Source organism: Clytia hemisphaerica, unplaced genomic scaffold, assembly GCF_902728285.1.
Source record: "Clytia hemisphaerica strain Z4C2 unplaced genomic scaffold, Clytia hemisphaerica genome assembly, whole genome shotgun sequence".
Taxonomy (NCBI): Eukaryota; Metazoa; Cnidaria; class Hydrozoa; order Leptothecata; family Clytiidae; genus Clytia; species Clytia hemisphaerica.
In genome coordinates this window covers 936,206-951,514 of record NW_027104543.1, presented here as the reverse complement: position 1 = coordinate 951,514, position 15,309 = coordinate 936,206, and the positions used below count along the sequence as shown (strand labels likewise).

The window sequence follows — 15,309 nt, the reverse complement described above, 5'->3', positions numbered from 1 at the left end:
CCGACACAGAGTAAAAAGGACCTGACTAAAGAAATGAAACAATGAGTAAAGACTTATGTGATTTATGTGTAAATTTTACAAAATCGAAAAACTCGATGAAATAAGGTGGAAATCTCCATTCTCGCCTGAACTTTAAATTTTGAAATATAGCGAAACAACAAAAAAAATCTCAATACATTTGACAATGTATTATAAATATTAAGAGTAAGAGGTTTTATTTGGACATTGGAACCACACCAAAAGTACTTTTTTTAGAAATTATCTGGTCCAGTAAATGAAATTCGACAGAGTTTGAAAAATTAAAAAGTTTAGATTGTCATTTTTGTCCGAATTTGACATGCAGTCACGTGTGATGATTGACAGTACGAATTTGAAATATACTTGAAGCAACACTTGATCGTCGATAAAATCTCCCCCTGCTTAAGTAGTCAATAATTTCGTATTAACTCACAAAAGGAATTTTAGAAAAGATGAACATAACAAGTTAGACAATTTTTTCTGACTTCTTGTCAGTGCAATGTTAATCCTTAAAATGTCGTGATTAAGCGTTTAAGCCTGACGTCTTATCTCTTGAACGACGATGCGATTTTTTTAACACACTGGTTAAAAAGGTCTTTAAAACGATATATTATCTAATGTGTAATATAAGATGTATGAAATCAGTGTTTCATGGGTGCGTTTTGTTAATAAAGCCTCCCGGATCAAAAAAGAAGCTATTGATCATTATAAATGTCAAAATAATGATTTGATATCGAAGTCTAATATCTAATTTCTGAATCTGTTTGTAAAAATCCGTCTCGTCGTCCTAAAAAATCCCAGGACGCCACCTTTAAGGGCGATAATATTTACCATCTATTACCAGCCCTTGTGTGAAAATCTGAAGATATAGTTTACATTCAAATTAAAGTCATTGAAATGACTTGACCTCATCCGACCTCACATACTAGAACCCAAACCACGTTGTTGATTTTACCTGTTAGCTTCGTTGAGTAATTCGTCAACACTTCCAGCATCATAATCACAATAATATTTCAAGGGGTCTTTTTCACCTGTCAGCACCTTCACTCTCATACGTTGAATAGTATCAAGATATGATCGTGCAAAGTTCTCCTGAAAAAGTAATTTTTTGTTACATTTGTTAGATCTTCTATTTAATTTTAAAATAGTTTTTCAACATTGCCTGAGTAATATCTCTGAAAAAGGTTGAAAGATCAAATCCGAGTCGACACTCAATCTATGTTGAATCATCTCCAATATTACAAAGGACAGATTTTCCTGGAAAACTACACTCAGTCCAGGCCTGATCAGCTAAGCAAGGAAGGACCAAGTGGTCTAGGGAGTCAGCGTCTCAACCAAGGGGTTTACGGTTCGAATCCCCGCTCCTTCCAATGTTCCATTCAGTTGAAAGATACCAGAGCCAGCAGGCCGTGGACCTCGTGAAGACAATCGAAAGACTGTCTGAAAGTCCTAGGTTACTGGGCTATCCACGTAAAATATCAAATCTATCAATCTAAGCAAACAGTACAGTAGGTAACTATTGAGATATTATCTCGAGAGATTTTTGTGAAATAAATTTTTGAAAATAAATTGAGTAATAAGGTCATAAAGATGGTATAAATCTTGAGGATTTTTGTTTATACTGTCAATCGTGCTTAACTTGGCTTAACTTCAGTATCTTTTAAATTATTCAAGGGCCCTATTGTAAATCTTGTAAATATTCTTGATATAATATTAACAGTCCATCGGGCCCAAAAATAAATTCTGATAAATTGGTGTGCCGAATCTGACCGCTTTTGAAGTCCACCAAAAAAACTCCACCAGATATTCACCCAAAGAACAAGAGTACCGAATTTCAGTCAAATCAGGTTTGGTCAAACGTTTTTTGATTGGAGTTCCAAAATTGTAAGTGGTTATCAAAGTCTAAAAATACCCTTATCAGTTGTAATACCTGCAGTCCTTCTTTCCTAGTACACACTTTGTTTTGTTAAGTATTTGACATAGCCTACTACCTGTTCTTATAAAAAAGCAAGTCACGATATCAAAATCTATTTGTTAAAGAAATGAAATTCGTCAGCATTCGTGGTTGCCAGTCACTTGTTGAAAGAATTTAATATGAGAGTTAAAAAAAGTTGGGAATTCAAAAGAATTATTATAATGTAAAACCTGTTCTTCTCGGGTAGGATAATTCTCTTGTGTGCAAATAACACCGTCAGGAAAATCTTCGCTGTATTCATGTAGATGCTCTGAGAAATGGTTGCCAATATCAAATCCTCTAAAATAATTAGAAATTAACATTCCAGATACTGAGAATAATCAAGATTGCCAATTCAGGGAGGGATGTTTTTTACTGCTAGTCTCACTAAAAATTCAAGATCAAACCCCCTTTGTAAATTTTTTATTTAAAATAATCTCAAGTTACCTTACTAACCATTAGTCGCTATTTTTCAAAAACATAAGGAAGAATATTCTTAAAATTATTCTTACATCTATCCGCAGACACGTGTTTCGTCCTTCCCAGGACTTATCAGTGCGGCTCGGGTAAGCAAGCATAGACTGCTGTTGTCACCAGAGTGCTCAAACACTAAGCTAGCTTCGCACAATCGCTTGTGGTGAACGGAGAAGCAGAGCTTGCTCCTCAACAGAGTCTAATTATTCTTATATGAAACTTGATAGGAGAGACAAAATTGAAAAGTCTTCAAGCTGACTCCTGGTCTTAAAACTATAGAGCTGAGGTGAAAATTCTTAAAAGTTATTGGATGAAGCAGGAATATTTAAAAGAGCAATGTTGCTAACTAACAAGCACCATAACATTCTTAGCGGTTGGAAAAGAACAACTTAAAGATCTTTATTTAAAGGCCATTTTCTTAAAATCAAAGCAATTCATATAAGTGATATGTGTTTACTTTGAGTTGACCCCTCTTTAATACAAATAATATAAAAAGGTCGAAATCCGGCTTTTTTCGGGTGCATCCGTTAGAAAACATGACATCATCTTCACTTACAAATATTAAGTGAAGGGGGCATAGAAGCCATGTTTATTTCAATATTGAATTAATATACATCACCTGTAATTATAACTGCTGTAGTCGAAGTCGATCAATCGAATGTCGAAATCATCTGGACCGATCTCATCGTTAACATATATCAAATTCCCTATAAATGGAATTTTTTTGAATCTTTAAAGGAGCATATTTAAGTTCCATTTAAGTTCCATTTAAGTTTCGAAAATTTAAGAGGACTCTCCTTCTTGATATTAGCTTCCGTTGCTTTGCCCATAATGTTATGGATTTGTGATTGTGTTAAATGTCCAGGGACATGTTTTGCGAAAAGGCTAGATATTGTCACGTGATGAACTGTAGAAAGCCACATATTGTGCATTACTGAACGAAATACGAGGAACAAAGAAACAAAAAGGGTCTTTCAAACTGCCTCTGATCGAGGTTGATTCTCCCTATTTGGGGAGATTTATTGTTTGACACCGAAGAATACATGTAAAATGACGCTGATAAATGCGCGAAGGAGTGAAATGAAGCAGTGACTCCGCTGAGCCAACAGCGGAGGGTTATTGTTAAATGGCATTGACATTATTGACTATTGACTTTATTATGACTGAATTGATTACTGAGACTTTATCACGTGGATTTTACGGTTATTCATTTTATTGAAACATTGATGCATCAAACTTGAATCTTGCTACTACTCGTGCTTTGAATCCTATAATACCTAATCGGTTCTCTTCCAATAATAGCTTGGGATCCTGAACTAATCCGGGGACAAATATATAAATATTGCTGTTGAGGACTATTGTCGGGAGTTACTTATTGAGCCGTGGCGGCCCACCCGCGACAATATTCAATAGTTTCAGATTCTAATATAAAGAGGGGTGACCTAATTACCCGGGGGTTGGAAAGTGTACTTTTAAATTCCCTAAATTAAGTTAAAAGAAGTAATAAAATTAAGATATTTTGAGTAACAAAAGGGACTTTTACTTTGAAAGCCGAAAATTTAAAAACAAGGGGATCCTAATAAGATCTGGGGAGATAGATAGAGAAGAGGCATTTATTAAGCAAAAATGAAAAGAATGACGGCCAATAACAATGGGTTGTATTTCAACAGCCTCAAAATTGTTTGATACAGTACCCTCATGAACATCATTATGGCAGAAAACAATTGGTGATTTTACATTCATCAGCATCGATCTAAAGAATAAGGAAATATTGTTTGTGGAATCTTATCACAGATGTTGGTCACTTTCAAATCTATTAATGATATGATATGCACCATCTGGAGAGTCTTCTGAGAACTTTTCTATCCAATGCGTCACTTAAACAATAGAAAAAGTGACGTATTGGGTGGAACAAAAACAGAAAAGTTGCATAATTTCGTGCAGTTATTGCAGTTGTGCATATCATGAATACAAGCAAAGGGGCAAAAAGAACCTAAAAAAAGTTTGTCGTTCAGAAATAAAAATAATTTGTAAATGTGGAATATTTTCGAACGGGAGTTAGTTTATTCGAATTACAGAAAAACGATTCTTACTTCATCCATATGTATTCAGTTTCAAAATTAAAACTTTGTAAAATGGCTTCCAATCTTTCTTGTTTTTCTGCATCTTCAAATTCGACTGTCAGTATCATTGATAAAAACCTATTAAAAAAAATGGACCTTTTATTATTTATGGATTGAAATTTTGGGAAGTGCGGGAACCAAAATAAGAGCACAAAATGAGCCAAACAATTTGACTTTTTCATGAGATTTTGCACATCCATCGAAAATTCATAATTAAAATAATAATGTTTTTGCACTAGCTTAATAAGAGTACTAGTTTTAGAGTTTGATTAATTCTGGCAGTAAGTTTACAAAGAATTTTGACTTCAAATATTGCTTCAATTTCGCCCAAACATTTAACCAAACTTATTAAAATTTAACCCTACAATAGATTATGGTACAAGAATCTTGCTCCATTTTCTTGTCAAGAGAATGATATCTTAAAGCAATACTTCTCAATATTTTCCCAAATGAATTGTGCTTCTTGATTAAGTGGAACCTTCATACAATGAAATTCTGCAACTCTTTCTCCGATTGTCTTCTGTATAGCTGGATTCTTCAGTTCTTGTGTTACCAGGGTGCGATACTGTAAAAGAAAATGATTCAATTTCATTAACTAGGACCTTAAAAGGAATATAAGAATTTTTAGTTAATGTCACCATTATTACAGATAAGGTATGTGCCTCCAACCGACTCAGAATAATAAAACAAGACCTAGACAATTTCTGAAGCATTGACAATAGCCTCTTTATTGTTTAGGCAGTTTAAAAAAATTAGGGCATCGAATGAAAGTCTAAATCACTAAAATAAAATCACTTACTGGATAAAACTCTTCTATTCTCCCCGAATAAAACACACCGTATGTCTTGGGACCAATATTCCGTTCTGACAATACAGTGAATATTATGGATTCATAAAATCTTTGTTTTAGATCGACAATTTCTCCATAAATTCTCATGAGAACTTTTCTTGGTTCATTCTCTAGTGTGATAACATCATCCGGAAGCGAACAAAGATATAAATAATTGGTCATCCCTCCTCTGAAATAAGGAAAAAAAAAGAAAATTTACAATAGAAATTCAAACATGTAATTCGAGGTTGGAGGAAATTTTGAACATACTGGTCAAATTATTTTTGCAACCTTAAGAGAAGAAATTTTTGCAGAAAGAAATTTTCGCAGTTCACAGCTCAAAATTTGGAAGTTTAGTGGAATTTAATTTCAGGGTTGAGAGGAATTTTTGTTTAAAATATGGCTTATTTTAACCGAAAAACATCGAAAAATAGCTTATAATAATTTTTGTTTAAGAAAAGCAATGCTAGCGTCAGCTCCCTCTGCAGTTTTTGGGGTCATATCCTAAAGAAACAAAAGAAAGTAAGAGCTGAATATTTTCAAATATTTTGGGGGACAGCTCCTATATTAGGAAGAGATAAGATTTTCCAGGGAAGGCCTGGGCTGTCTAGAGCACTGACCTTTATATATCCCTGGACCAAGTTACTCAATCCTAACCAACCAAAAATCTTTGATCAGAGTTTTTTTGAAATTGGTACCCTAATGGCGGCACTACTCAATAGCAGTGAAAAAGTATCGAGAGCGCTAGATCTACTTTTCCTCAAATACTTTTGATAATGTAGCGCCGTTAGACGTTAATTTGTAATATTGCAATGGCTTCTTCTTGAGTACCAATTTAAAAAAAACGATCAAAGACAGCGGATATAGCTTGGTCCAGGGATATATAAAGGTCAGTGGTCTGGAGTCATATTTAACTTTTATCTCGTCATCTCAATTACTGAAGCTTGGTACTCACTTGTGTTAAAAATACATATAAATGGGCCTTAGTGTGCATTATGTACATCAAACAGTTTTCTAGTGAGTACATTCACTAAACACACTACTGTGCGCATATTAACGCCTTGATTTGGCAAGGAACACTTTACGTTCATACATAAAAAAATTGTGATATTTCAATGTGATAATCAAGACACTTCGTGTAAATGCTACTCGATTCCTTTAAAGGGAAGGGTGCTTTTTCTATTGTGATTAACTGTGATGGGCCAACTCCTTTAAGGCCGGTCTCTACTTGCGCGCGCTTCAATCGCACTTTTTCGAACAAAGCTTCCACGCTATTGGTCAAAAGAAAAATGAAGCAACCCCATTGGCGCGATCTGACGTAAAGGTTGAAAAAAGTTGAAATGAGTTCAACTTTTTTTTTGAGCGCGCGCTACACTTTTATGACGTAATCTTTTTACCAAGCAAAAAGGATTGAAGCCAAAAAGTGCGATCACAGCGCGCGCAAGTGGAGACCGGCCTTTAGCCCTCTTTTTTTTATTCAAATTTCTTATATTAAGCACAGAAATGGTATAATGAGTACGCAGCTAACTGATAAACATAAACACAATTTTTTACACAGGTGAGTAATAGGCCTAGGTCCAAAAAGCATTATGATATAGAGAATGACAAACAGCAAAAAAGTATCCAATTATTTTGAATAATTACAATGATAAGGTAATGGTGCTAGAGGCTGCCCTTGAATCCTGGAATATTTAGGGCGGCCTGAATTTCAGTGGGGCTCTTTTTTGCCTGGGGCTGAATCTAGACTGACGTATGAATGGAGCTAATTTTTTTTATCTTTCATCCCTTCTGTATAAATAATTATTTATTATCAAGCTAAACCATACCAGCTTCTTGAATATAACATAGCAAAAGGGCTGGGTATAGCCTGGGTATCCAGACTCAAAATTTCAGAAAAAACCTCAACATATAAAACCTTTTTTACAAACTATAAATATTTCAAAACTAGTTTATACACTACAGGAAAAAACATCAGCCAACTTCATCTTCATCAAAACTATTTATAAAGGCTCCTTTCCATCAGCCATTTTGTTTAGAAATGAACCTGTGTTTTTATTTTGATTTTTTTTCCTTTTTCTGCCAAGTCAGCCTTTTTCATGCGCGCACATAGAAAAATAGAAAAAAGCCCGCAAAAATGCAGATCAGTGACTGGGCGGGTACTGACCAATTAGATGCACTCGTATTATATGCAGTGACAAATATCCCTGCAGACGAGTTAGTTGGACTAGACCGTAAACAAGAGACAAGAATATAAAAAACTAGACGGTGAAATAGTTTACAGTCTGGATATCCAGGCTAAGCTGGGTAGAAAAATTTGAACATAGAATTAAAAAAGTATATTGATCATCATATTTTGCATTTAAAAATATTCTCTTTCTATGTTTAGTTGATTGTAACACGAGTTATAACTCATGGGTTATAATAAAAGATATCTTTCTAAACTATTGTCTGCAATGATCGCCTTTGCCTGCTTCAATCCTAGATAATGAATATAGCAAATTGTGCATATCTAAGACATACTCCCGGTCAATAGATTTATATTTCCTTATCTCATACCGTATTACTTCAAATAAACAGATTTTTATCAAATTTTTCGGTTTCTGTAAAATGTTACAGGGTTACAGGTTGACAGGTAACAGGTTGACAGGTAACAGGTTGCAAGTTACAGTTTGGCAAATTACAGACCAGAAAGAAAATGAATTTAGAAGGGCCATTTATTATTATACTACAGTTTTATACTACAGTTGAACTCATGTAATTCGAATTCTCAAGGACCAAGGACCGAGAATTTTGTTCGAATTACATGAGTTTCGAACTAGATGAGTTTTCGTATTTTTGACCTAATTCGATAAAAAAAGTCTTTCCCAGGTTTACTTTTTGAACAATTTTTTGTATTTGTACTTGATGGATGCGTCTTTATTGATATACCATCCTCCAAGTCACGGAAAGCTTCATATTTCGTTTTTAAAGTGACTTTATGTTTTCTTTTTCCCATCTTGTCTTGATAAGAAATGGAAGGCAGTGGACAAGCTCCAATTGAATGTAAAAAAAGAAAACATTTGATTGGCAAACAATAATTCTAACATCAAAAACGTTCGATTGAAAACGTTTGATTGACAAAATGTCGAGTTTTTCAGCTTCAAAAACTCAAAAAATTCGTAAATTCGAATTACATGATTAAAATTTCTTGATGGGACCGGAAAATTTGTTCGATTTAAATGATTTTTCGAATTACATGGGTTCGAATTATAGGAGTTTTCTTGTAAGGTTTTCAAGGTAAATTCTGAGGGGACCACAGAATCTGTTCGAATTAAGTGAGTTTTCGAATTATAGGAGTTCGAATTACATGAGTTCAACTGTACCTTCAATTTGTTTCTGATAAAGGCTTATTTTTTTCGAGGGAGTGTACTTGAAAGCAGGGGGCGTTTATTTCAAAAGTAATACAGTATTTGTGGTATTCATTTAATAAAAAGGATATCTATGACACTAACAAGATATACACAACATTGATTAAGACATCATCAAATGATTCAATACCCGTTAAAGAAATTAATTTGTAAACCTTTCTTTTTACAGTTGAACTCATGTAATTCCAACTCCTATAATTCGAAAACTCACTTAATTCGAACAGATTCTGTGGTCCCCTCAGAATTTACCTTGAAAACCTTACAAGAAAACTCCTATAATTCGAACCCATGTAATTCGAAAAATCATTTAAATCGAACAAATTTTCCGGTCCCATCAAGAAATTTTAATCATGTAATTCGAATTTACGAATTTTTTGAGTTTTTGAAGCTGAAAAACTCGACATTTTGTCAATCAAATGTTTTCTTTTTTTACATTCAATTGGAGCTCGTCCACTGCCTCCCATTTCTTATCAAGACAAGATGGGAAAAAAGAAAACATAAAGTCACTTTAAAAACGAAATATGAAGCTCTCCGTGACTTGGAGGATGGTATATCAATAAAGACGCATCCATCAAGTACAAATACAAAAAATTGTTCAAAAAGTAAACCTGGGAAAGACTTTTTTTATCGAATTAGGTCAAAAATACGAAAACTCATCTAGTTTGAAACTCATGTAATTCGAACAAAATTCTATGTCCCTTGAGAATTCGAATTACATGAGTTCAACTGTATCATGAAATTTTGAAATTCAAGCAATATAGAATAGGCCAGCGTCCGAGATTCAGAAAAGGCCTTAAAATGGTTTTCGTAGGGCACCCCTTAGATGAGGGCAAATTTTTTATATTATGCTCCTAATAGGGTGTAAAATTGACAAAAAAAATTTGCCCTTCGAATCTCCTGCAGTTTTCGAGTGAATCGATTTTTAGTTAATCTATAGAACTTATCAAGGGTCCCCCCTTTACTAACGCTTTTTTTTGAAGTCTGAAAATCAAATATCTGAGGCTACCAACTGATTCAGCGTGAAAAGAAGATAAAGAAAATGGGTTTATTTGTTAAATTTTGACCACTTGGTGCCGAGAAATGGCATTTTCAAGTCAAAAAATAGACGTTTTTGGCATTTTCCGATGACATCAGCATTTTTCTGGAAGCATTTTCAGAAAAAATCATTCCCACAGCTGGATAGCCCTGAATTAGTAGTATCTGGGGGACCCTTGATAAGTTCTATCGATTAACTAAAAATCGGTTCACTCGAAAACTGCAGGAGATTCAAAAGGCAAATTTTTTTTGTCAATTCTACACCATATTAGGGACATAATATTAAAAATTTGCCCTGATCTAAGAGGTGCCCTACGAAGTGACACAATTTACTACCTTGGCCGCTGGTCTAGAATCAAAAACAGAAAATTTCGTTCCTATCTAGATTATATCAGCTTTTTAAAAACAATAAAGTTCCATGAAAAATAGTTTATAAGAGTGATACGCCCAATTGCACCTATGGCCATGGGAATATTTTGCAGATTTAAATATCTACAAATTGTGAAAACTTGGTTGATCATGTGGTTAAGAAACTCATGGAATGAAACCTTATAGAAAACCTTATAGGATGTTTTCAATAGTTGTTTGGGCAATCACAATCTCACTCCTCACTCCTCGTAGCTCTGCATTAACTACTTCTTATTGCAGCCCATTTTAGCTTTAGTTTTTTTTATTTTATTAGGTATTTTTAATAAGTTTATTTTCAATATCATGATAATGCACATTAGCGTATTATGTAACTTAATTAATAGAACTAGAGCTCATAAAAATATTTGTTTTGCGTCTTTTTTATCGTTTTTTGCCTATAGCAAATAACATGGTATGTATAAGCAGACTATGCTTTTGATTGGCTGTTTTTGTGTTTTAAGGTAAAAAAATGAGTTGGTCTGTCAGTTGGCAAAAAAAAACGTTGGAAAAATGGATTTTCAAACAAAAAGTCGGTCAGAAATCAAATCTATCCGAAATTGAAAATAAACAATGTTAAAAAAAACTGTTTTGCCATATTTATATAATCGGTCCATCACTGTAGTTCCTTGGATTTCACGATACAGCCCCTCTTTTGTCGAACATGCTTACCGCACTAGCTCAACTTCAGGCGCTGTGGTATAGTGGTCATTGACCTTGGTTGCTGCAACTGGAGTTCGATTCTTAATCGCAGCGGTTCACTTGGCAAGTGAATGAACCTTTGCCCGGGTCAACCCATGCCATGTGAGGGGAATTGGGTAGTCAGTTCAAGGTGGTTACGGGGCTAATCGCACGATGGGTTATTTTTTCTTATTTGGCACGCCCTAAAAGAGAGCAATTAATCTTTAATTGCATCCTGCAGAGAGCAATTAATTGTTAATCACACTCTCCAATGCCGCGCCAATGTTAACAAAATTGTTTTTTCTTGCATTTTTTTGCATGGAACGTTTTAATTGCATTCGAAATTTATTTTGTGAAAAAGAAAATCAATAAACAACAATAAAAGAAAGACATAAAGAGAAGAGAAAAATATCAAACTCTCAGTGTAATTTCTGTAATTTACTTTCCTAACTTGGAAAAAGTAGTGAAAGCCATTTGTGCGATTAGCTCGTAATCACATAATCAATAACTCGTACAATTCGAAAATTGCACTCCTGATTTTTTTGTTTCGAATTTTCCTCGTCCTTTCGGACTCGGAAAATTAATAACAAAAAAATCACTCGTGCAATTATATTCGAATTGCACTCGTTATCATGTGATTACATATACTAATTGAAAGCATCTATAGTTGTGAAAATGGGCCTCAGACCCTCTTGCGACTCAACCAAATAGAAATAGACTTCAGGATCTTTTAAATTACTCGTAGGCCCAATTGTAAACATAAAAAAAATATATATATGGTGAAGATCAGAGATCTGACCTCAAGGAGAGCAAGTGTTGAAAATACTAAATAAAATAAAGATGAAACATAAAAAGGGATTATTTTTTTATAATTATGCGTTTTTTTCTATTTTTTTGAATTTTTCCAAATACATGAATCAAACCAATCTAAAACATTCTGTCAGGAAATGAGAATTTTATGCGAAAAAGAACCAACAAACCAATAGACATAAAGTTTAAAAAGTCAAGCAGAAATAAAAACAAAGTAATCACATAAACAAAAACACCAAAAATCATTCAAAAACCCAACAAAAATGTAATGCAATCTGGACTTGCGACAGGCGCAGTGGCTTTAAACATGTTTTAAGGACGTCCAACACTCAGTCTCCCCCAGATTCCATAACCCTGAACCGACCCGCAGTTCAAATAAACTAACAAACATAGAAAAATAAACAAAAACTATTACACAAATACAAAGAAACAAAAAAAAAAACAAAAAAAAAAGGTTAGATAACAGACAAAACAAACAAGTTCAAAGAGACAAGAACAAGACAAACGACAGAAGACAAGTATTAATAAAAAATACAAATTTTCAAAAAGTAGGCCCAGAACCCGGTTTGACACCTCCGAAATATAAAATTTTTGATAAAAAAACTTTTAGCCTTGTTTTGGGCTAAACTTTGTGACCTTCTCATCTTCCACGTCCTTAAATGAAAACTAAAAAAAAAAGAAAAAAAACACCCCAAGGACCACGCCCCTAAAAATCTAAATTTTGAAAAAATGAAAAAACGCCACATATTCACCCAAGGAACAAGTGTGCAAAATTTCAGCTGAATCTGAAAATTATTGAAGTCTTCAGCATGCCCCAAAGTTTTTAGCCTCGTTTTGAGGCTAAAACTCGTAACCACGCCCCTAAAAATCTAAATTTTGAAAAAATGGAAAAATAACCCCAGATATTCAGCCAACGAGCAAGTGTGTAAAATTTCAGCAAAATCAGACAATTTTTGAAGTCTCCAGCTTGCCCCAATGTTTTCATTTAGCCTTGTTTTGAGGCTAATACTTGTGACCACATTCCCAAAAATCTAAATTTTGAGAAATGAAAAAAAAGACAAATATTATTTACCCAAAGGAACAAGTGTTCCAGATTTCAGCCAAATCCGACCATTTTTGAAGCCTGCTCCTCCCCCCAAAGTTTTGAGGTGACAGACAGATACAGACAGACAGACATTCTCAGATTCTAGCTCAACTGAAGTTGAGTATATCTGATTGATGGTTCTATCAGGATTTTCTAACTTATATTTGGTAATATAAATAATTAGAGCCAATTTTAAGTTTAGAACATGGGTGCACACATTTAGTTTGACCAATCAAAGATGGCATGGGGACAAAAAGATTTTGTGGATTGTTAGATTTAAAAAATCTGAAAAGATTCATAACCAACAAACAAACAAACTGAAATTTGAAGGTGGTTTATAACGTTAACGGAACATATTATTGATGGCCGCTATAAACAAATAAAGTTGAGACTTACGTAACATAGGTGACTGTCAACTGATTAGGTTTCATCTTAGCCCAAGTGCCTCCTAAACATCTTTTACATTGCTTGAATGCTGTCTCTGTCACCTTCTCATCTTCACAAGTTTTAAGACGGATATCTTCTCCAGCTCTTATCAAACTACGATCCTCAAATGTGCCCATCAACTCATGAACAGAAGCATCAGAAGTCACAGAAAATGTTCTACGTGATCCACCAAAAGGTTGTAGTAAGTCGGTGGAAGACTGCTCTAAGGGAGATATTTCTTCCATTTTTCAAGTTTTACTATGGGCTGGATGATGAAAAAGCTTGTAAGAAATTAAGAATAGCTAACCCACCACGACATTTGAAAGAATCTTTTGTCAAAAATTTCTTTTTCGCGCCCCATTATGGCCTCCAACTAATTCCAATATCATGAAAGTACATTTTCGAAAAAGCTACACCACAGGATATCTGTGAGCTATAATAACTAATACAACTTAAAACGGATGATATTTAGCGTGTTCAGAAGTTTCCCGCGAAAAAGAACGGAGAACACGTGCGAATTATGGAATGTGGTATGTCGAAATCGAAAGGGGGCACGTGTAATGTAAATGTGGTTTTCTAGTTTGACCAAAAATATTCAATTACCTGCAATGGACAGTGGTCCTTTTTTATTCATATTTGCCACCCAACTTCTAAGTATAAATTTCCTTGAATTCTTTGAGACACGTCTCGCGATTGCTCTTGGTAAGCAGGCCAGCATTGTCTTCACATCGTTCACAGTGTCTTTATTATTGTATTCTGTTCGATCTGTGTCTGAAAGATTTTTAAAGAAAAATAGAGTACCTTAAAATACAATGCATTTTGGTTATCGAAAGTGTTAGTGAAATCAAGCCGTGTCTTACTTATAGTATATAGAATTTCAATATCGAAAAAATCCTCTTTTGTGTTTTTAACAAAAACAAAATATCAAACGATATATAGACCCTCTCATAACTCTCATATTCTAGTGTTTAAACAGGTTCAAATTTATCAGTAAACTTTTGATAGATACTATTTCTTTAGAAAATAAAATGATAAATTTAAGAAAGCAAACATGACAGACATACGTATAGACATCCAAAACGGAAAAACATCATCAAAACAAACAATTGTATTGTACTCGAGAGACTATCGAAAGCAGCCACCGAGGCGTTTCTTCAAAATATCTGTTCTAAAGGCATGTCCCAGCTGAAAATAGCGATCTGTTCTAAGAAAAACGGGAAAGTTGTCTACCTGGAAATTATTGATCTGTTCTTACATAAAAATCTACCACCTGGAAATTTCTGATCAGTTCTAAGCAAAAATTATGGCCGATCTTTTCTCTAAAATAAATGCTCCCCAATTTTGGTCCAGCTGGGAAAATACTATCTGTTCTAAACCTTGTCCTCGCTGCCCGCTTTGGTCATCAATTTAATATGTTCTATAAGTTTTCCAGCTGGAAATTCGTTATCTGTTCTAATAAGTTCCGTATCGTAAACACTCGCTCCTTTCTGATCTGTTCTAAAGGTTTCCAGCTGGAAATTAGGGATCTGTTCTAACATTGAAAATATTTCCAGCTGGCAAGAACAGATATTTTCAAGAAAACTAATTTTTATGATCTGTTCTATGATTGAAATATTTCCAGCTGGCAAATAAGAACAGATATTTTACAGGAAATCCGATTAGTATCTGTTCTATTGGCTTTTGTTTAGCTTTGCTTGGCTGGATAAACACGATCTGTTCTAGTAACGAATAATAATTATTTTATCTGTTCTAAGTAGAAAATTGGTACCCTGGAAATTGAGGTATCTATTCGAAAAATCGAAAAATCTTTCCAGCTGGCAAATAAGAACAGGTACTTACGAATTTTTCGTCGGTGGATGCTTCTGGACTATAGAGGCCCGGAAAACCTGAGTTTATTAAAAAAAACAGAGTTAACTTTTTGTGCCGTCATAATTTAAGAATAACTCGGATTTTTATGGTGCACTTTAGTTTTTCGAGTTAAAGTTAACTCGATTTTCTTAATGTTACCTTAAAATGTCGAGTTAGTGAACTTGGGTCTTTAAGAGAGAGGGGCGTACGGGGGT

General features: G+C 34.2%; 1 protein-coding gene across 2 annotated transcripts in view; it reads right to left on the bottom strand.

Moving 5' to 3' along the window:
* The window catches only part of LOC136822648 (choline/ethanolamine kinase-like), a 43,689-nt gene extending 29,721 nt beyond the window's left edge, over positions 1-13,968 (bottom strand). For both annotated transcript variants that reach the window (XM_067078918.1, XM_067078917.1), the window contains exons 1-9: positions 13,850-13,968; positions 13,217-13,469; positions 5,369-5,588; positions 5,001-5,134; positions 4,540-4,647; positions 4,141-4,199; positions 3,066-3,153; positions 2,164-2,272; positions 974-1,110 (exon numbers count right to left, since the gene is read on the bottom strand). In XM_067078918.1, the coding sequence (XP_066935019.1) occupies positions 974-1,110; positions 2,164-2,272; positions 3,066-3,153; positions 4,141-4,199; positions 4,540-4,647; positions 5,001-5,134; positions 5,369-5,588; positions 13,217-13,469; positions 13,850-13,964 (1,223 nt within the window). In that variant the 5' untranslated portion in view covers positions 13,965-13,968. The remainder of the gene's footprint in view (positions 1-973; positions 1,111-2,163; positions 2,273-3,065; positions 3,154-4,140; positions 4,200-4,539; positions 4,648-5,000; positions 5,135-5,368; positions 5,589-13,216; positions 13,470-13,849) is intronic.
* Between the last annotated feature and the right edge of the window lie 1,341 nt (positions 13,969-15,309).